The sequence below is a fragment of the Myotis lucifugus genome, unplaced genomic scaffold (assembly GCF_000147115.1).
Source record: "Myotis lucifugus unplaced genomic scaffold, Myoluc2.0 scaffold_234, whole genome shotgun sequence".
Taxonomy (NCBI): Eukaryota; Metazoa; Chordata; class Mammalia; order Chiroptera; family Vespertilionidae; genus Myotis; species Myotis lucifugus.
In genome coordinates this window covers 688,979-707,931 of record NW_005871282.1, presented here as the reverse complement: position 1 = coordinate 707,931, position 18,953 = coordinate 688,979, and the positions used below count along the sequence as shown (strand labels likewise).

Here is an 18,953-nt window from a genome sequence, read left to right as displayed (position 1 = left end):
ACATACACACACCATGTCACTCTCAATCACACATACACACACTTTGTCACTCTCAATCACACATACACTCACCATGTCACTCTCAATCACACATACACTCACCATGTCACTCTCAATCACACATACACTCACCATGTCACTCTCAATCACACATACACACACCATGTCACTCTCAATCATACATACACACACCATGTCACTCTCAATTACACATACACACACCATGTCACTCTCAATCATACATACACACATCCATGTCACTCTCAACCATATATACACACATCCGTGTCACTCTCAATCATACATACACACACCATGTCACTCTCAATCATACATACACACACCATGTCACTCTCAATCATACATACACACACCATGTCACTCTCAATCATACATACACACACCATGTCACTCTCAATCATACATACACACATCCGTGTCACTCTCAATCATACATACACACATCCGTGTCACTCTCAACCATATATACACACACCATGTCACTCTCAATCATACATACACACATCATGTCACTCTCAACCATATATACACACCCATATTACTCTCAATCATCCAGCCCCTGTTCTTTTTTCATTTTAGTGGCGTATTTATCAATTTCAAACCTACTATATTAGTGCATTTAGTGTTTATTGTTTATCTCCCCATGATAGAATTATAACATCATAAGGACAGATCTAATTTATTCTGGATTATTCATCGATATATCTTAATATCTTAGAATAGTGTCAAGATCATAGTAGATGCTCAATATCTGTTGAATTAATTTGTTCAGAAGTCGCTGTTTGTGTTAGCAGCCTTGGAAGTTAAAGTTTTTTCACAATACTCGACAGCACACAAAGGGAACCAGGAGAGTCCCACGGAAGAGCAATAGGTCATACTGAATGTAAAATCATTTGCTTTGTGTGTAATTTCAGTTTCACATTTTGGCCGTGACCGTTTAGATTTCCCGGTGATACCTGGAAAGAAACTTTAGTCTCTACTGTGAAGATTTTCCTTTCTTTATTTTTTCCATTTTAGGTTAAAACAGCAGTTTTACTAGTTAACTGACAAGCCTTTGCCTATGGTTGAGAAATGTTTGATGGCTGCATTGAAGAAACTAACAACCTTGTAGACAGTCTACCTAATTTCATTTTACTCATAAGCGCCACTGAAATACTGTCTGAGGTTATTATATAATTTTTAGTAGAAAAGGCCCATTGTTTGGCTGCTATTCAAATGTGGGCCATATCTACAAGGATTTAAACTTCCTGGCATTGTGTTCCCACAATGTATTAATGTCATTTATTTCAGATATTGTATCCTGAAAAGAACATATATTTTTATAACTAAAATGAGTTATTTCTACATTATAAGAGAACATTCAGTATCAGATATTCAAATGGATATGAAATTAAATACTTAATATTATAAAACATTTTTAGAATTAATTCAACTCTGTATCTTATGATTTCTTTTCAACTACATTTTGCTATCTTTTTCTATCTTTCTTGATACAGAAGAATATTTAGGCCTCTAGAGAAAATACAGACATTATAGTCATATTGATCCTTCTAATTCATTCTTCCCTTTTTTTTTTAACTGATAAGGGAGTGGAAGGAAGATGGAGAGAGACAGAGAAACATCAATGTGAGCGTGAAAATGAAACATCGATCAGCTGCCTCCTCCTGCACCCCCTCCTTGGGATTGGGGATGGAGCCGGCAACCCCCCGTCAGGGGAATCAAACTGGCAACCTTTAGGTGCACCTTACGATGGCCAACCAGGGCTAATTCATTCTTTACTGACTTACTAGAGGCCTGGTGCACAAATTTGTGCACAAGTTGGGTCCAGTCGGCCCATCACAATCGGGGCCGATAGGGCCAGGCCGGTTGGGGGAAGGGGATAAGGTTGGTCTGCCAGCCTCCCCCCTGATCCGGGTGGGGGGCCGATCTGGGGTGGGGCCAGTCGGGGGACAATTTGCATATTAGCCTTTTATTATATAGATTCTTCATTCACTGCCCTTGTCCTGACCAAATTGGAATTTCTCTTGCAATGAACTAAACGTTCCACAGTTCTCAATGGTTTTCTTTTTGATCACCTTCATTTTACTACCACAGATTCTACAATATGTTGACGTGTGAACGGCGGCCTGAAGGGCTGCGCTGTCCCCTGGAGCTCACACCTGGAGGCAGGCGGGCACTAGACTTCCACCGTCATTTCTAAATTTACCCGCCTGGTTAGATTTGGAGACTTGAACCCAAAATCCCCAATTTTGTCCTGACTAAGTTTTATTAATGTCTATTTAGTCTGTCATCAGGGTGATTTCACTGAAGAACAGAAATGAAAACAGACCTCACCCTTTTTTTCTGGTATTCCCTGCCACATCACTTTCAGAACAGGTAACAGCCTCCTTAAAACAAGACTGAAGCCTTTACTTCAGAGCTGAAAGCCTTCTCTCCATCTGCCTTCATGGTCAGCTCACTTCTGTACACACACCAATGACTGTATGGAAACCACCTTATAGCTGTGGTTTTAAGCCTCAATCATTTCAAATGTCAACACCAGAAAAATGCCACAGGACTATTCACAAGGAGAAAGGACCTGCTGCCTTTACTGGGAAGTTGTGTGAATAACCTTCTAGCCCAGGGGTCCTCACACTACGGCCTGCGGGCCACATGCAAATACAAATATTGTATTTGTTCCCGTTTTGTTTTTTTACTTCAAAATAAGATATGTGCAGTGTGCATAGGAATTTGTTCATAGTTTTTTTTTAAACTATAGTCCGGCCCTCCAACTGTCTGAGGGACAGTGAACTGGCTCCCTGTTTAAAAAGTTTGAGGACCCCTGTTCTAGACAATAGACAAGAAAAGCAAAGATAGAAACAGGAGGAGAAGGGGGAGTGGAGAGGGAAGGAGGCAGGGAAGACCAACAGCCAAAACAATCATTTCTTCTCTCAAACACCTTTACTACATCCAGAAGGAATATCTGCAAGTTTATTTAGCAAGATACAGAGCTAAACTAGAGATACTTCACTATTCTATGGTTGAGTACGAAAAACACAAAGAAATGGAATCTAAGATTTTGACCTGAAAATTCTTGTGCTTCTGAGAAGTAAGTTTCCTTAATAAGTAAACAAGTAGAAACCAAATTAGAATACTGTTTTATGTAGAGGAAATGTGAACATGGAAAGTCTTACAGGAATTTCAAAAGCTTTAAATTATTAATAACTAGTGACCCGGTGCATGGGTTCATGCACACTCAAAGGAAATTTATTAGAAGGTGGCCAGCGGGGCGGAACTGGGTGAGACGGGCCAGACATGCCCTGGAGCCAACCTCCAGCAGTCCCTCCCCAGCTGGCTGCACCTGGGCAACACCAGGCTCGAAGGGTGCCTGCAGAGCGAGCGGGGTCACTCCAGCAGGTGCCTCCAGCAGGTGGGGACCCACGGCCTGGCCTGTGGGGATTAGCCAAAACCGGGTCTCAGACAGGAGCGCGAGAGTGCACTCTGCAAAGTTGCTGTCGTACAGGGTGTGGAACACAAATGCAAGTGAGCAGTAAACCAGATTCGGGCCGACAGTGCCCCAGCAACAACATAACCCACGGCCGAAGGTGGAACCGTGGGGCCCTGCGAGGAATTGGGCTCCCTCCTCTCTGGTTCCGGGGTGCATACCTGAGAACCGCAGCTGCCAAGCCACCGCAGCTCGGCAGCTCCTGCATTGAGCGTCTGCCCCCTGGTGGTAGGTACGCATCATACCTACCGGCCAGTCGGATGGTCGGAGGGTCACTTAGCCTTTATATATATATAGCTTGTCCAATATTATTCCTTTAAGTTTTACTTAAAGCCTGGATTTTATCATTACTATTTAATTTATATTTTAATGTCTTAAAACATGATTTTTACAAAGAAAACACCTATAAAGGAAAAGAAACTTTTGTTATTTTTCTTAAAATATCTGTGGAAAGGTTTGAAATTTTCAAAATGTTTAAATTATCAGCTCAGTCCCAAATCGGTGTGGAACACTGATTTTTGTGCTGAACCCAGTGGTTAGCAGGTGTTGAGATCAAAGGAGAAAAATTTCAAACATCTGCTGACCTGTGGAGTATAAAACTTAGAGAGAAAGACAGATTAATAGGTTGTTTGCTTTAGTAAAGGAAAAGTATACCTCAGTTTCTCTACTTCATATATAGAAAAAGATAAAATATTAGCCTTAACTTTTAGGCAACATAACATATTCTAGGCTATCACAAATAAATTTGCCTTAAATTGCTGCTGAAAGTAATCCAAATAAATTAGTCAATCTGGCAAAAGGAATGGAGGCAGCATTTAATCCGTTTAGTCAATATTTATTTATACGGCAGACTTTACTGAGTCCTTGTCTAGCGCAAGAGCATACTTTGGATCATGAAATGAGACGTGTGGAGGCCAGCTTTCTTGCCAACAACAATCAAAATATACAGAAGTTGCAGTAGATAATGAAACTTTCTTGTAGGATAAAAAATAAGTTTGCAAATATATGCAGTTCATTGTGGAAAATCTGCACGCACATTGAAATTTCATAAACTCGGTTCCATTTTCTCATGAATTATGTGAGTGAGGAACCCTTCTGAATTATTGTTCGTCGTCCTGGAAATTCCCTCTGTGTTCTGAGAGGCCTTTGCCTAATACTATTTATTTTAATTTACTAGAACTAATTCTCAGGAACATAAACTTGAGGATTTTCTAGAATCCCAAACAAAAACAACCTTCAATCATTGCAAGAAAAATAGTCATGTTTATAAAAACAGACTTCAATAAGCTCCAAGTGAGAGAAATACAGAATTCCGAAGGCCTGAGGTCAAGGGAAGATGGATCACCTCCTGGACTGAGCGAGAGGGGACACCGCCAACGCGCATCCCAGTCCCCCCGGCACAGCGGCCGTGCAGCTCAGGCAGCGGAGTCCAGGGCCCTGTGCGGGTTTGAGGCTGGCTTCCTTGAATATTTCTGTCTTCCAATATCTTTGGTATCAAGAATTATTTCAAATTTTAAAGTAATTTGAAGCAAACATCAAGATGACGTCAGGTACGTCCTGGCTGGTTGGTGGGAGCGTTCACTGTCCAGTGCGCCGAAGGGTCTTGGGGTTGATCCCTGGCCAGGGCACATTCGGGAGGCCACCGATCGATGTTTCTCTCTCTCTCCCTCAACCTCTGTCTCTCTCCAAAAGAATCAATAAAAACATATCCTTGGATGAGGATTTTAAAAAGTAACACACTGTCTGCTTTTTGATAACATGGTTTATTTATTTAACAACTATTTATTACCTATCTGCTACTTTCCCAAGGACTGGGAACACAGAGGTAAGGTGATGAAAGCCACCCCTCCCTGAAGGAGCTCACAGATGCCTGGCTCGCGTGGCTCAGTGGTTGAGTGTCAACCTATGCACCAGGAGGTCATGGTTCGATTCCCGATCCAGGCACATGCCTGGGTTTGGGGCTTGATCCCCAGAGGGAAGCCTACAAGAGGCAGCCGATCCATGATTCTCTCTCATCATTGATGTTTCTATCTCTCTCTCCCTCTCCCTTCCTCTCTGAAGGAAGAAAATAAAAATGTAAAATTAAATTTAAAAAGAGGACAGTCTTTCAATATGTGTTACAACAAGTTGGCTCTTAAAAAAAACAACAACAAAAACCAAGAAGAAGCCTACGGACGAGTGAGCCAGTCCAGCAACAGACGAGGAGGTCACAGTTTGTGAACCAGAAGCAGCCCGAGCTGTTGTGGGCAGACTTAAGAAAGGCGGTTGGCTGGGGCTGGAGAAGTTTATGTAAGAGAAGTCAAAAGAGTTCTGTAATTCAAGTTCTGTAATTTCCTTATTTATTTTTCTTTAATTTAATACTTTTCTAGGTGTGTTGTTTTAGGTGAAAAACTAAAACCCAAAGTGGTTTCTTCCAAAAATTCCCTTCCAAGCTACATAACGCCGCCACTCCTGGCCCTAGCTGGTCACTGGCAGTGGGCTCCCTCCCTCCGCCAACTGGCAGGGACGATGGGGGGGAGTGTAGGGGGGAGCACGCACCCCTCCCTGTGGCTTCCTATTTTCCTCTCTCTGTCATTTCTTCTCTTCCTGAGGATAAGACAAGAGCGCTCTTGTTTCGAACCCTCCCGGTGCCTCCACAGTTGGTGCCTTAGAGGGGGCGGGGGTGTGGGGAGGGGGGAGGGCGGGGGTGCCAACCGCTGGCGCAGAAGCCAGGGCGCTGGACACAGCAACATGGGAGGAACCAGCTGCCACCGGTGGCTACGTCTGGCAACGCTGGCATGAATTATAAATGAGTTTTTCCAGATCCAATTCCACAGCCATTGGAAATTCAGCAAAACCAAATTTAAATTCCATTTTTCAAATTTAGATGCAGAATTCTGGATTATACTGCCTTGACATTTTAGGATTCAAAAATAGTTGGATGGTATAATGTCTAGTGAGAAAGACAAGGATCGCCCATGCCTGCTAGCTCATCATGTGGAAAACTGTGACTTCAGGTGTCAAATGCCTGTGCTGGACGCTCCTTCTGTTACGCTCAGTAAATCCATTCAGACCCACATCAGATGCCCTAAGGCAGGGGTCCTCAAACTACGGCCTGCGGGCCACATGCAAATACAAATATTATATTTGTTCCCGTTTTGTTTTTTTACTTCAAAATAAGATATGTGCAGTGTGCACAGGAATTTGTTCATAGTTTTTTTTTAAACTATAGTCCGGCCCTCCGACGGTCTGAGGGACAGTGAACTGGCCCCCCGTTTAAAAAGCTTGAGGACCCCTGCCCTAAGGATTTACCAAGTGACACTCTAATGCTTGACCACATCTCGCGCCAGAGACACAGGGGGAAACACCAGTTGCTCCGGCGGAGGGTCCGGCGGAGGGAAGCTCACCGAAGTGTCAGCTCCAACAACTCTTACTAAGGAGCCTGTGAATATAAAGCACGTCCCACTCAGTCATCCCTCCACGACCACAGCTGGTCAAGGGAACACCTTGCTTGTGGAGGAGCCTGTAAGAAATAGGAGAAATGGGATCGTGAAGAGCTAGCCCTCCCTGAAGGGGCGGGAGAAGTGGCTTCTACAATAGGCCCGGGGCACCCAGGCATCTGACATGGTGAGGCCTGGGGGACGGCCGGAGGGAGCAGGAGCCGCCTCAGAGTCCCGGAAAGAAGGGCCCACGGGCCCCATCAGGAGGGGGGAGGGGGGCAAGTCCGTGAACCGCCAGCTAGAAGACACGCGGGCTGGTGGACTGCGGCTGGGCCACGGTGTGACAGAAAGGGAACATGACCTCAGAGGTCAGGGCCCAACGGAGGAAATCGCATCTGTTGGCCACGGTGACGGACTGAGTCATGTTCCCCCAACAGGTATGCGGGTGTTATTTGGAAATAAGTCCTGAAGATAGAAGCGCTTCGGGTGAGAGGCACAGGGACACAGACACGTGATGGAGGCAGAGACTCAAGTGCGGCAGCTGCCAACCACAGGGAGTCAGGGCTGCGGGGCCACCCCAAGCTGGGACCGCAGAGGCCACCCGAAGCAGAGCCACCCCAAGCTGGGCCTGCGGGGCACCCGAAGCAGAGCCACCCAAGCTGGGCCTGCAGGGCCACCCAAAGCAGAGCCACCCCAAGCTGGGCCTGCAGGGGCACCCAAAGCAGAGCCACCCAAGCTGGGCCTGCGGGGGCACCCGAAGCAGAGCCACCCAAGCTGGGCCTGCAGGGCCACCCGAAGCCAGGAGGAGGCAGGGAAGGGGTCTCCCTCAGTGGCAGAGAGAGCAGGCCCTGCCAGCGCCGTGGGGTTGGGCTTCCAGCCTCCAGGACTGGGAGGAAACCCCTCCTGCTGTGACAGCCACCCGTGGGTCAGGCGTTGTTACGCGGCAGCCCACTCGCTAACATGGGTCTCTGCAGGAGGCAAGGAGAGTCTAGAAAGTGGATGAAACAGACATTTGGAAAGATACACAGATTTGATTGGAAAAATCCTAAACCCTACTGAAGGCACATTGGAATGTCCAGGCAGAACGGCCCAGTATGAACAGGAACAGCCACTAGCTATCGAGCTGTAAGAGCCGTGCCACGTGCCTGATGGAAGCTGTGTACTTGGTCCTGGCCACCACCCGGTGGAGGCGTGGAGTCCACGCAGGTCACACAGTGAGTGAGTGGCAGGGCCACTATCTGAACAAGCACAGGCTCCTCGCTGCTGCCTTCTCAGGCAGACACCGGACTCCGCCTTGGAGAGAAGATCCCGGGAGACAAGGTTGTGCATATAAAGTTCAACATTCACCCCTTCATGTGAGCATGAGGAAGGGGCACTGCACTGCCCGCCCACAGGAAGGGTGAGAGCGAGAGGAGTGTGGTTACCTCGGAAGGAAAAGAGAGAGACTGAGGCACGGGGGGCCTTGGAGATAGGAACCAGGAGAGATGAGCATGGCTTGTCGGGTTTTTTGTTTTTAATGAATTTGTTATCAGAGGGAATCAAGCACAAAATGCCAGCGTGGACTCGGTTCTTTCTGTTCAGCTCCAGCTCCCAGTGGCAGCTGTTGGTTCCCCGACGCGCGGCCTGTGCAGCCACCACGCATTCCATCTTCACTTCCTGTGAGGCTGCCCCTGGCTCCCCGAGCCTCCAGGGCACAGATGGGAGAGCTCTCTCCACGACACAAAGAAGCCTTGGCGTTCTGCTGAGTGTAGACAGTGGGTGACTGCACACCAGCGATTGTCCGGGTCTTCAGACGGTTCCAGGGCACGGAAATGGAACTCCCCCGAGAATCCCGCCTACATCTTACAGAATGACTCCCCTAGCAGCAAGCAGAATGCTGTATTCTACCTGCTTCACTTAGACTAAAGAGGATGCTGAAAACGCCATAAGGGAAAAATTCAATCAAACTGAACATTGAGAAATACGCTTTAAAGCAGACCATCAACCACCTGCTTTTTAAGTTACATCCTATTCAAGTCTTCATTTCCTTTCATTTTTCTGAAGTCTGAACTGATCTTTACAAAAATCCTTAACTTTTTTTATTTAATCTTCTGTTAAGTGTTTTGAAAATAAAAACCTCCTCCAAGAACCAGCTACAACTTCATTTTTTTCCTATTTAGTAACCACCAGTTCAGTAGCAATCAATTTGACTGGCAATAACCATATATATACCAGAAGCCCGTTGCACGAAGATTCACGCAATAGGCCTTCCTTCCCCTGGCTGCTGGCACCGGTTTTCCTCCGGCACCCGGGACCCAGGCCTTTGGTCTGGCCGCAGCAGAGAAGTCAAGCCTCTTCAGTCTTTAGTCTTCAGTCTTCAGTCTTCACTCCAGCCGAAGCCTTCAGTCTTCGCTCTGTGCCTGCGTATGCAAATTAACCGCCATCTTTGTTGGGTTAATTTGCATAGTCATTCTGATTGGCTGGTGGGCATAGAAGAGTGACACCCATTTGCATGTTTCTCTTTTATTAGTGTAGATATATATGCCTAATGTGCAAATTTTCCCCTTGGGAGTTCAACCGGGAGACCAGGAGTTCGAAAGCTCGCTATGCACTGACCACCAGGGGGCAGTGCAGAACGAAGGAAGGCCCCAGCCGTCAGGCGGAAGCCAGGAAAGGAAGGCCCCCGCTGGTAGCCGGCAGCCAGAAGGAAGGCCCTGGTTGGCATCTGGAAGACCCCAATTGGCCCTGATCGCCAGCCAGGCCTAGGGACCCTACCTGTGCATGAATTTTGTGCACCAGGCCTCTAGTTAGAAATAAAAACAAATCGCAGAATAAATGTGATTGCTCATTTTGTTTTATAATAATAAGAGTGATCTAATATAAAAATTTAAACCTGATCCATTTGAATACTTATTTAATGAAAGATAATTGGGTGAATCTGCATTCCAATGATGTTAATGGAATAGCAGAGACTGAGTTATTGAGTGGAATTTTGTTAGCTAAATATCAAGCACAAAGGCTGATGGGATTTATTGTGAGCTCAGCCAAACTTTTCATGATTGAACCCATATTAGCAAATAAGATGACCAGGTGGACCGGATGAAAAAGGAAACTTAAAGTATGTCTTCCCCAATAGAAGTCTCTCTGGAGTTGTAGATTCGACCACAGGGTTAAGGCCTGTGCAGCACCTGAATTGCTAGACAGAAGGTAGAGTAGAGTCATTGTTTCCTGCCTTCTACATGCTCCAGTGACTTCTCTGGGGGCTAGGAATTCTAAAGCACACCCCACACCGTTCTCCGCGTGCACACCAAAGTGCATGTACCCCGGAACCACACAGGCAACATCGTTCTACCTCAACCCATAACATTAGAGCCAGGTTTTCATCCCGCAGGGTCCCAGGCTCGGATTCCTTATACTGTCTGCAGAGCGAGTGCAACTTGCCCAGAGCTCACAGGAATATGGAATGTGCAGCCATAACCCTCTCCCAGCCATAGCTTTATGCTGCTTCATGCCAGCCCATGTGCGATGAACTACAAACTCCACTATTCAGTGTTCTAAAGACTCGGAAACTGAAAGATTGATTCTTAAATAGAAACTTGATTATATTTAAAATTATTTGGGATTAAATAATTTTAAATGATTGTGAAGTTAGCTTCACAATCATTCAGTTTGTCGCTCTTAGCGTTAAAGAATTTAAAATATTAGTAAAGGAAAAGCCAATGGACAATAAAGTGTGCGTGAGTGTATATCATCTAACAGCTGGTACGTGAGGGGTCTTCACAACGGTAGTATCTTGTGATGGAAAGAGACGGGCAAATTCCTCTGAGTTATGACCCCTAACACTAAATTGTTATTTCCTATTGTAATACTATAGTTAATACCTAAGTGTTTTAATATTTAAAAAGTACGTTTCTTCCCTAATATTTAAAACACATTTATAAAATGTCATTTCTTTTCATGTCATTAACAAGGTGGATTTCAAGGAAAGCCATATGGCATTTAGAGCACGCTGAGTGGAACATTCTGCAGAAATTCTTAAGAGGAAAAGGAAATCAGTGCTTTGGCAATTATACTAAAATGTCAAAAAGTCCTAAAACTCAGAGAGAATAAGTTCTATTTCTTAGTAAAACATGCAAATAAAATACAGATGGTCCTCGACCTACGATGGGTTATGTCCCCGTAAATCCATCGTAAGTTGAAAATATCGTAAGTGCTAACGGCATTTAATACCCCTAACCCCCACACACCACCACTCGGTGTAGCTGACCTTAAACATGCCCAGGACACACCATCCAACAAGCACGCAAGACCCCACTGCGTTCCTTACCTACCCTCCTGGGGCTGCCGCTGCCCAGCAGGTGAGAGCGCCATATTGACAGAGCCCAGGAAAAGAGCAACGCGCACCACCTCCGTGCCATGTTAAAGTCGAAAAATCGTAAGTGAAACCATGTAATTCGGGGACTGACTGCAACGTAATTCAAATCTAATTTCCCCTACAGAGGTAGCATCGTAATTAAAAAAAAAATGCATTCCCAACGAAAGGACTAACTTCTGCAGTAACAAACATGACCATAGCAACACAACGGAACGTCTACAGCCCAGGGCACCAGGGAGGGGCTTTGAAAGGCCTTGGGAGAGCGAAGGAACAAACTGGGGTCCCCAAAGACACACCCACAGAAACACTCCGGGAAATGCACAGGCCCTAGCAGAGCGACTGTGATCTCCATCCACCAACAACGTCGAGCCCCTGCTCCACGCCACAGCCCCACTCACTAGGAGAACTAGGCCAAACGGAGGCCAGCACTCTCATCTCAGGTAGCTCTCGTCCCATGAGAAGACACCCAGGTAATCCAGCCGCTGCCACAGAACACAGACCCTGCGGGAAACCGGTACAGTGCTGAGGGGGACACGCATTTTGAAGGCCTTTTGTAGGAGGAACCCATCAGTCTTCTGGGGGGAGAGGTGTGCTAGCTGAGACTCGAGAAGGAAGCAGCCTTTGCCCAGGACTCTGTAACTCTCTGCGGCGGGAAGACCAGGAGGGAAAGGAAACGGAAAGGGAGGCCCGAGACACTGGGCGGGCCCGAGGCTGGAGGAACCCGCAGCTTTTGTTTTAGTTGGACTTGGAACTCCCAGCACCGAACATCACTTGCTGTGAAGCCTTTGCAAACAACTTTTTTGATCCTCAGAATGTTTTAATCCAATAAAAGAGAGTGAAACACCCCCCACCCCACCCCCACACGCACGAGGTTGTTTGGAGAAGCAAACAGATGAGAAAGTGCTCTGAGATATCACCACGGGTTATTTACACACGATCGTCATTAGCACACAGGTTCCCGGCCTCGTCCTGCCTGCGCAGCCCCCTCAGCGCACAGCACAGCCGTGCTGCTCAGGCGCTCTCTCCCTCGGGGACCCCCTGCATGGCGGGGGGGAGCAGTTACGTAGGGCGTCCTGTTGGCAGAAACCCGTGTGCAGAGGGCGATGGGCAGGGAGGAATCCTGTTCCTCCCACAACACCTTCAGGCCAAGCATTAGCACCAGGCTCTGCTGTCGGCCTGCGAAGCATCACAGCACAGAGCGCTGGGCTCTCAGGACAGCCGCCAGGACGCAGGAGGAGGGAAGGGGGTGCTGTGGGCAGGGGAGTCCCTGCCTGAGCACAGGAGCTGGACAGGCCCCTGCGGCCGCCAGCGGCCTGTCAGGATCACACGCCCTGAGCTGCCCCCGCCAGGACACCTGTGCTCAGTTCAATCAGAGTCGGGACGATTCTAAGACTGATTCTATGCCACCTGGACAGGATGCTTTAAGCCGTGGCAGAATCTGACCACGTTCTGTGATATTCCAGTTCTCCCTCCATTCGAAGATTTCACCCCAAATCAGTCCCATAAAAATTATGTTCTGTGACTTTAAATGTTGTGTAGCCCTCCAGTCAAAGGGTCTCTTTTTATTTTATTTTTTAAAGTTTCAGCCTTGATTTTGTTTTGATTGGTGCTTCTGAAGTCTGGCTTTGAATGGGAATCACTCACAGGATTTGTTGATGTATACACTCCTGGGCCTCCTCTGTGATGCTGATTCGCTTTGCAACTGGCAAGGTGTCTTTTAAAGCTCCTCTAGGACCAGGGGGCTGTTTCCTGGGGAATCGTCCCCGAGTCCTCACAGCCAGGTTCCCACGGCCGCCCACTCCTCCGCGCGAAGAACAACACGGAAAGGACTGCTCCGCGGTGAGACGCCAGCCTGGCCGTCCCGGGTCCGGTGACACGGGAACATGTGTCTTGTTCCTTCCTTATAACAACATGGACGAGAGCTACATGGCACGCCCTGCCCTCCACAGGAACACGTGCCACTGAGAACCACCCCAACCTAAACCCTCACTCCGTCGGCATCTTCCTAACACGCCCTTCACTCAGGCATCACTCAGACCCTGTGACCCGCTGCTGCTGGTGATCAGTCTCCCCGGGAGGAGCCGATCAGACCAGCACAGCCACTCGGGGTGGACGGCAGGAGTTGCCACACTGCCCGGGGCCCGCGCCCCTCACCATCCCCGGGGGCTGTGTCACTGCGCAGAATTCACAGACACAAAACATCTCAAGGAACACATTTCATCCCGGGGAGGCCTTAGCAGGAAGAAACACGCCTGCCTCCGGAGGACAGAGGGCCGGCGTCACCCACGCTGGGCGTTGGCAGCGGGGCCTCGGCCGGTCTTTGCTTTTATAAACTGGCAGGAAAATCCCCTACATGTTACCACAGGGGCCCAGCCCATAAGTAACTTGCTAGAGAAATCTGAAACCCATCCTTTGAATATGAAATATATAAAACGATTAAAGAATGACTTTTCGTTCCTTTTATTTTGAGGTGATTCTGAAACATTCCTTAACTATGCAAGAATAGATCAAGAGGAAATAGTGTGAACAAAATAATAGCTTCTATTAAATGTCAGTTTTGTTTTCATCTTTTCAAACCCTCCTCTCTTTTACATGCAAAAACTACTGGGTGATATTAATGTTCATAAATCACCTATTTTTTATTAAATTTTTTTTACTTCAGAGAGAAAAAGGAAGAGTGCGAGAGATAGAAACATCCATGATGAGAGAGGAACATGGATCAGCTAGCTGCCTCCCACACACCCCACACTGGGGATCGAGCCCACAACCCGGCATGTGCCCTGACCGGAAATTGAACCCTGACCTCCTGGTTCATGGGTCAATGTTCAACCACTGAGCCACACTAGCTGGGCCATAAATCACCTATTTGATCTCAAAATGGATAAATCGTTGTCCGTGGCCTCAGTAATTATCTTCAAGTTAGGAGTCAAAGAGTGACTTAACTGCATATTACGTGCATTTATTGAAACTTTCCTTGTACTAAGACTTAGGGGAAACATTTCGATTATAATTTAGCCATCTATAATAATAAAAGCAAAATATGCTCATTAGACCGGACGTCCTTCTGGACGACCTTCTGAACGAAGCCGGGCCTGCGAGGGAAGCCGGGGTCCTGGGTGCCAGAGGGGAGCCGGTGTTGGCAGCCGGGGGAAGGAAGGCCTACTCTTGCCCGAATTTCGTGCATCAGGCCTCTAGTGTATTAAATAAACATATATGCAGATGCGTCAAAGACGGGAGTGAGCTGGCAGGTTATAGTAAAGTTCCCGCCTCCGTGGCATGGATGCTTTAGTTGTTTCAGATTGCTCTCTTTTAGGAACTGTCTAGGGAATGTATCACCATAACTGACTTTGAAGCAAAGAATAAAGTAAGATGTCTGTATTGTGATATTCTAGATACAATGGTCGCCAACCGAAAGGTCGCCTCCAAAAGGCTGGCGACCGCTGTATCTAGAGATCTTTTGGCCACAGGGTTAAAAGACTTTTCCCTTTTTATATTCCTTCACTTCAGTTTGACAAGAATGTGTTTCTGTCTTTTCTGTGCCAGACATTTCCCTGGACACGGGAGACAGGCTGACGGACAACACATTCCTGAACACGTCACTTGGGACTGACGGGCTCTCACTGGTTTTGCATAAGGATGCTCCTTCCTCTGTGACTCACGGACCGATGACAGCGTTTTGCAGAAAGAATCTACCTTGTGCCTCCGATCTCTACTCCGAATCCTGTTCATCACAGAGACACTGAGAGGGGATTCAGTGCCAGTCATGCCTGACTATTCACTTAGAGAAGTAACTGAAAGAAGGTTACATTTTTTAGGACTTCTTTAAACATTCATGTACCCATTCCACAGCTGTTTACCGGGTGCTCACACCTATGAGAGGCTGAGCATAGTCCTCCTGACTCTGCTTTCCTGCCTCTGAGGCTCCTCTCCCCACGGAGGCAGGGTTTCCGGTCGTGCTCATGCTGAATCCTTGACATCTAGCAGGGATTCCTCGTTCATTTCTTTTGATCTTTAGATTCAATTGTTGATAGATATGCACTTATTGCCATTTTACTGTTCATGTTTTTGGTCTTTTATTCCTTCTCCTTCTCCTCCTTCTCCAAGAAGGCCCTTTAACACTTCACCTAACACTGGTTGCAGGACAAAGCCTTAGGGCACTTTATTGCCAAAATAGAGCTGAACCCTAAGAGTGAAAGGTTAGCTGGGGGCTGCCCTTGGGAAGAGGGCAGCCGTGAGCATCTGCTTAGAAAAGTGTAGGTCACAGCAGGTGGGTGTCTGTTGAGCAGCAACAATAACAAGGAGGCCCAAAGGTCACTCAGTAATTAGACATCAGCCTGTCTAGACCTGGGGAAGGAACGGATGATGATTCCCCCTCAATCTGGCTTCAGGCAAACACACTGATGAGAACTTGTTTTGCCCCAAAATGTGAAAATTAGCAACTCTGATGAAAGGTGAATTTAAGAACTGAATTAACAAGAATTAACGCTCAACTGTGATTAAATTAGTTATTCAGTCCCTCCAAGAGAATGTCACCCTACACATGAAACCTTCAGCTACATCCACCTCTTATACTTGGTCAAACAAATTAAAGGAGAAAGGGAGACATTCTATATGTGAATCAATAATTACATATTTCTCATAAGTATATTTGAATATTTTAAACAAAATAATTCTGTGTAATATAATTGGTAAAATATGAATACTAAACGGGTTAATTCAAAAGATAATAGATTCGATTATAAGGTACTTGTTAACTCACCCACTTATGTTCATAATTTGATTGCCTATGTAAAAATGTCTGCTCTTTGAACGATTAAGTCATTGAGATGAATGGACATGTGATTACCATGCTCGTGGCAGGTTCTCTGACCTCAAGAGGCCCACACAGCCACGTTTCACGTCTATTTTTATGATATGTAATCATGGCCTACTTTTTGGAGACATAAGTAGAAGTTTCCTACCACATCAACATTCCAGAATAACAGGATCACTTCGGAACAGACAACTTCAGAAATCAGAGAAAAATAGAGAGCTTATTTTAGGAAAGGTTACGAACATGATTGCATATTTGTTTCAATTTTTAAACCTTTTGTTAATCAAATAAAATGAATTTTGTATGCTTAAGAAAAATATGTAAATAACTTTATTAGCCCTGGCTTCAAACATTAAGTAAAAGCTAGCTTAACTTCCTAATGATTTGACTGTACTCTTACTTAAACTGAATACTATAAATCATTTTTGGAAAAGCATCATAGAACTGAAAAACATAAAATGAGATTCAAATACTCAAATCATAGTGTGTAGAAAGAAAAGATGTGTGATTTTCTATCCATCTAATTTACTGTCAAACATCAATCAAACCATATGAAGGATCCACTGCCTCTGCATGCCTGGCTGGGAGCATCGGGAACAGCAACTGGGAGATGCCTGAGCAGCTGTCAGAGACAGGGAGCTCAAGACGGGACGTGCTCAAGGGAATCATTTTTAACAGTTTTGCATAAAGCAAATTCAAATACAATGAAGTACAAAATGGAAAAAAATTACATAAAGACACCCTTTTGGAATCTGGGAGTTAGCAAACACCAGGAAGTCAAGGGCAAAATCCAGGGAAATTGGGCAAATTATATCATAACTGGCAATGCAAAAAAAATGTTCCACTTATATCTCAGAAGCCTGGCTAAAAAGAGGGAGGTGGGGTGGATACCCCATCCGAGTTAACCCCCTAGCAATGAAAGCACTGGTCCTTGGACCTCACTAAGCACATGAAACCAGTGCGATCTGCGTGGAATAAAAGGCGTTCGTTTCCAAGCTTCAGAAAGCCCCCTGGCCTGTAGGAACAATATCCGTATTGAGCTCTACAGCCCAGGATCAGCTGGAATGCACACAATGTACATAGTACATTTCCCATTTAAGTCGTAATTTTTCTTTTTGTTGTTTTTCTATATTCCATCTCAGCTTACACTTGTGGCTGAAGTAAAACAATAAAGTACTGGCTTTATTTAAAAGCACAGAACTCATTCAAACCAAACAGCAAAACAGGACCCGCCACAGATGGCCATGGGTTTCTAGACTATTCCACAACCTCCTTAGCAGCTTTTTATTCCCTAACCTGGAAAATAACAGGTGACACGTAATTTACGACGGAGGTATTTCATGACAAAATACTGCCACTCAAGCAGTTGGAAGGCATTATTAGTAACATAAGTGTTTCCCACGCTCCCCGGAACCACCGGCCCCCACCAGTACCCGCTACCTGCGCTTGTGGATGGAGCCCTGGGGTGATGTCTACCAGGCCCTATTCTTCTGTGACAATCAGTGACCCGAACACAGAAGGCAGTGCGGCCAGCCCTCCGGAACCATGGTTGCTGAATCTACAGGTTCAACCACCCATGAATCAAAAATAATCAGGGGGAAATGTGACATTTTTGCTCATGTGCAGTTAGACCTCAGATGGTTGCTACTGACCATGTAGAGACATTTTTTCTTATGATTAAACGATGCAGTTTAACAACTATCTGCACAGCATTTACATGTATGAGTCCTTGTAAGTAACCTAGCGATGAGTGAAAGCGTAGGAGGACGTGCCTAGGTTAGAGCAGGTACTGCACCATTTTCCATCCGGGACCTGAGCATCTGCAGATTCGGTCTCCGGGGGTCCTGGGTCCGGTTCCCATGGACACCGAAGGCCCCTCCACTGGGCAGCTGATGGCTAATGAGGATGCGCGGGCTGCAGTGCGGGCGGCAGCTCCGTCCAGCTGCGAAGACTACGGTCATTGCCACGCACGTGGGAAGTCCCCAGGGTAACAAGAACCCGGTGACTGAGCAGGCGGGAGTTGGTCCTTTTTGATTTGATGAGTTACTAAACCACAGACGTTCGGCTTAAAGGGCTTTGTTTCAATCGGGGCAGTCGCAGGAACGGTGGCAGTGGCGGCGGCAGCAAAGCGTGTATTTACTGAGCACATACTATGCGCCGAGACTGCACACACTGTTCCACTGCTGATCACTTAACCCTCAGCTCGCTGTCCCCCGGAGGCGAAGGCAGCAGCTCACAGTGGGGAGACGACTGCCGGGGCCTCAGACAGACCGGGTGATGGGAGGGCAGCTTTCTCACCAGGATAGGGATCGTTAGAGATTTAAGTTCTTCTGGACCGCACATGTTTCATCGATCCCATTCATTCCCTGGGTGGGCAAGGGACAGGGGGCGTTAGAGTACAGTGACTGGCAGCACGGCGGCAGGACCCTCACTCGAGCTTGGATTTCTCCGCCTCGAAAGTCCAGAACCTTCGTGGGCAACTCCGGACGCATCCACCAGATGCATGTTTGTAACTGCTCATCGGGTGGCGCCTGCTCTAACACATCCACTCGCATATAAAACAACATGTGCGGCGGGCCCGGAGCTCCCGCTGAGCTCATCCGCATCTTCCAACAGCAGCATTACGGTCATGCATGTATGCGTGTAGGCATGATGTATGTACTAGTATGTGTTTATTTAGATGTCCTTTGAAGATTCTAACCTAGGCCATATAATAATGGCACATACATCGAGGCCACAGCAACACCCACGCTCTGCACTGGGTCACAGTACTTTGTGGAAAATTCCGGAGAAATGGTAGGAAGGACAACAAACCTGATCCCCATGGAAAAGCAACGATTCGGCAGGAAATGGGCAGGGCCG

General features: G+C 46.6%; 1 protein-coding gene across 1 annotated transcript in view; it reads right to left on the bottom strand.

Annotated features, from left to right (window-relative positions):
- Positions 1-11,274, bottom strand: part of COL5A2 (collagen type V alpha 2 chain) — an 89,595-nt gene extending 78,321 nt beyond the window's left edge. The window contains exon 1 of the mRNA XM_023762115.1: positions 11,235-11,274. Within this exon, the coding sequence (XP_023617883.1) occupies positions 11,235-11,274 (40 nt within the window). The remainder of the gene's footprint in view (positions 1-11,234) is intronic.
- Between the last annotated feature and the right edge of the window lie 7,679 nt (positions 11,275-18,953).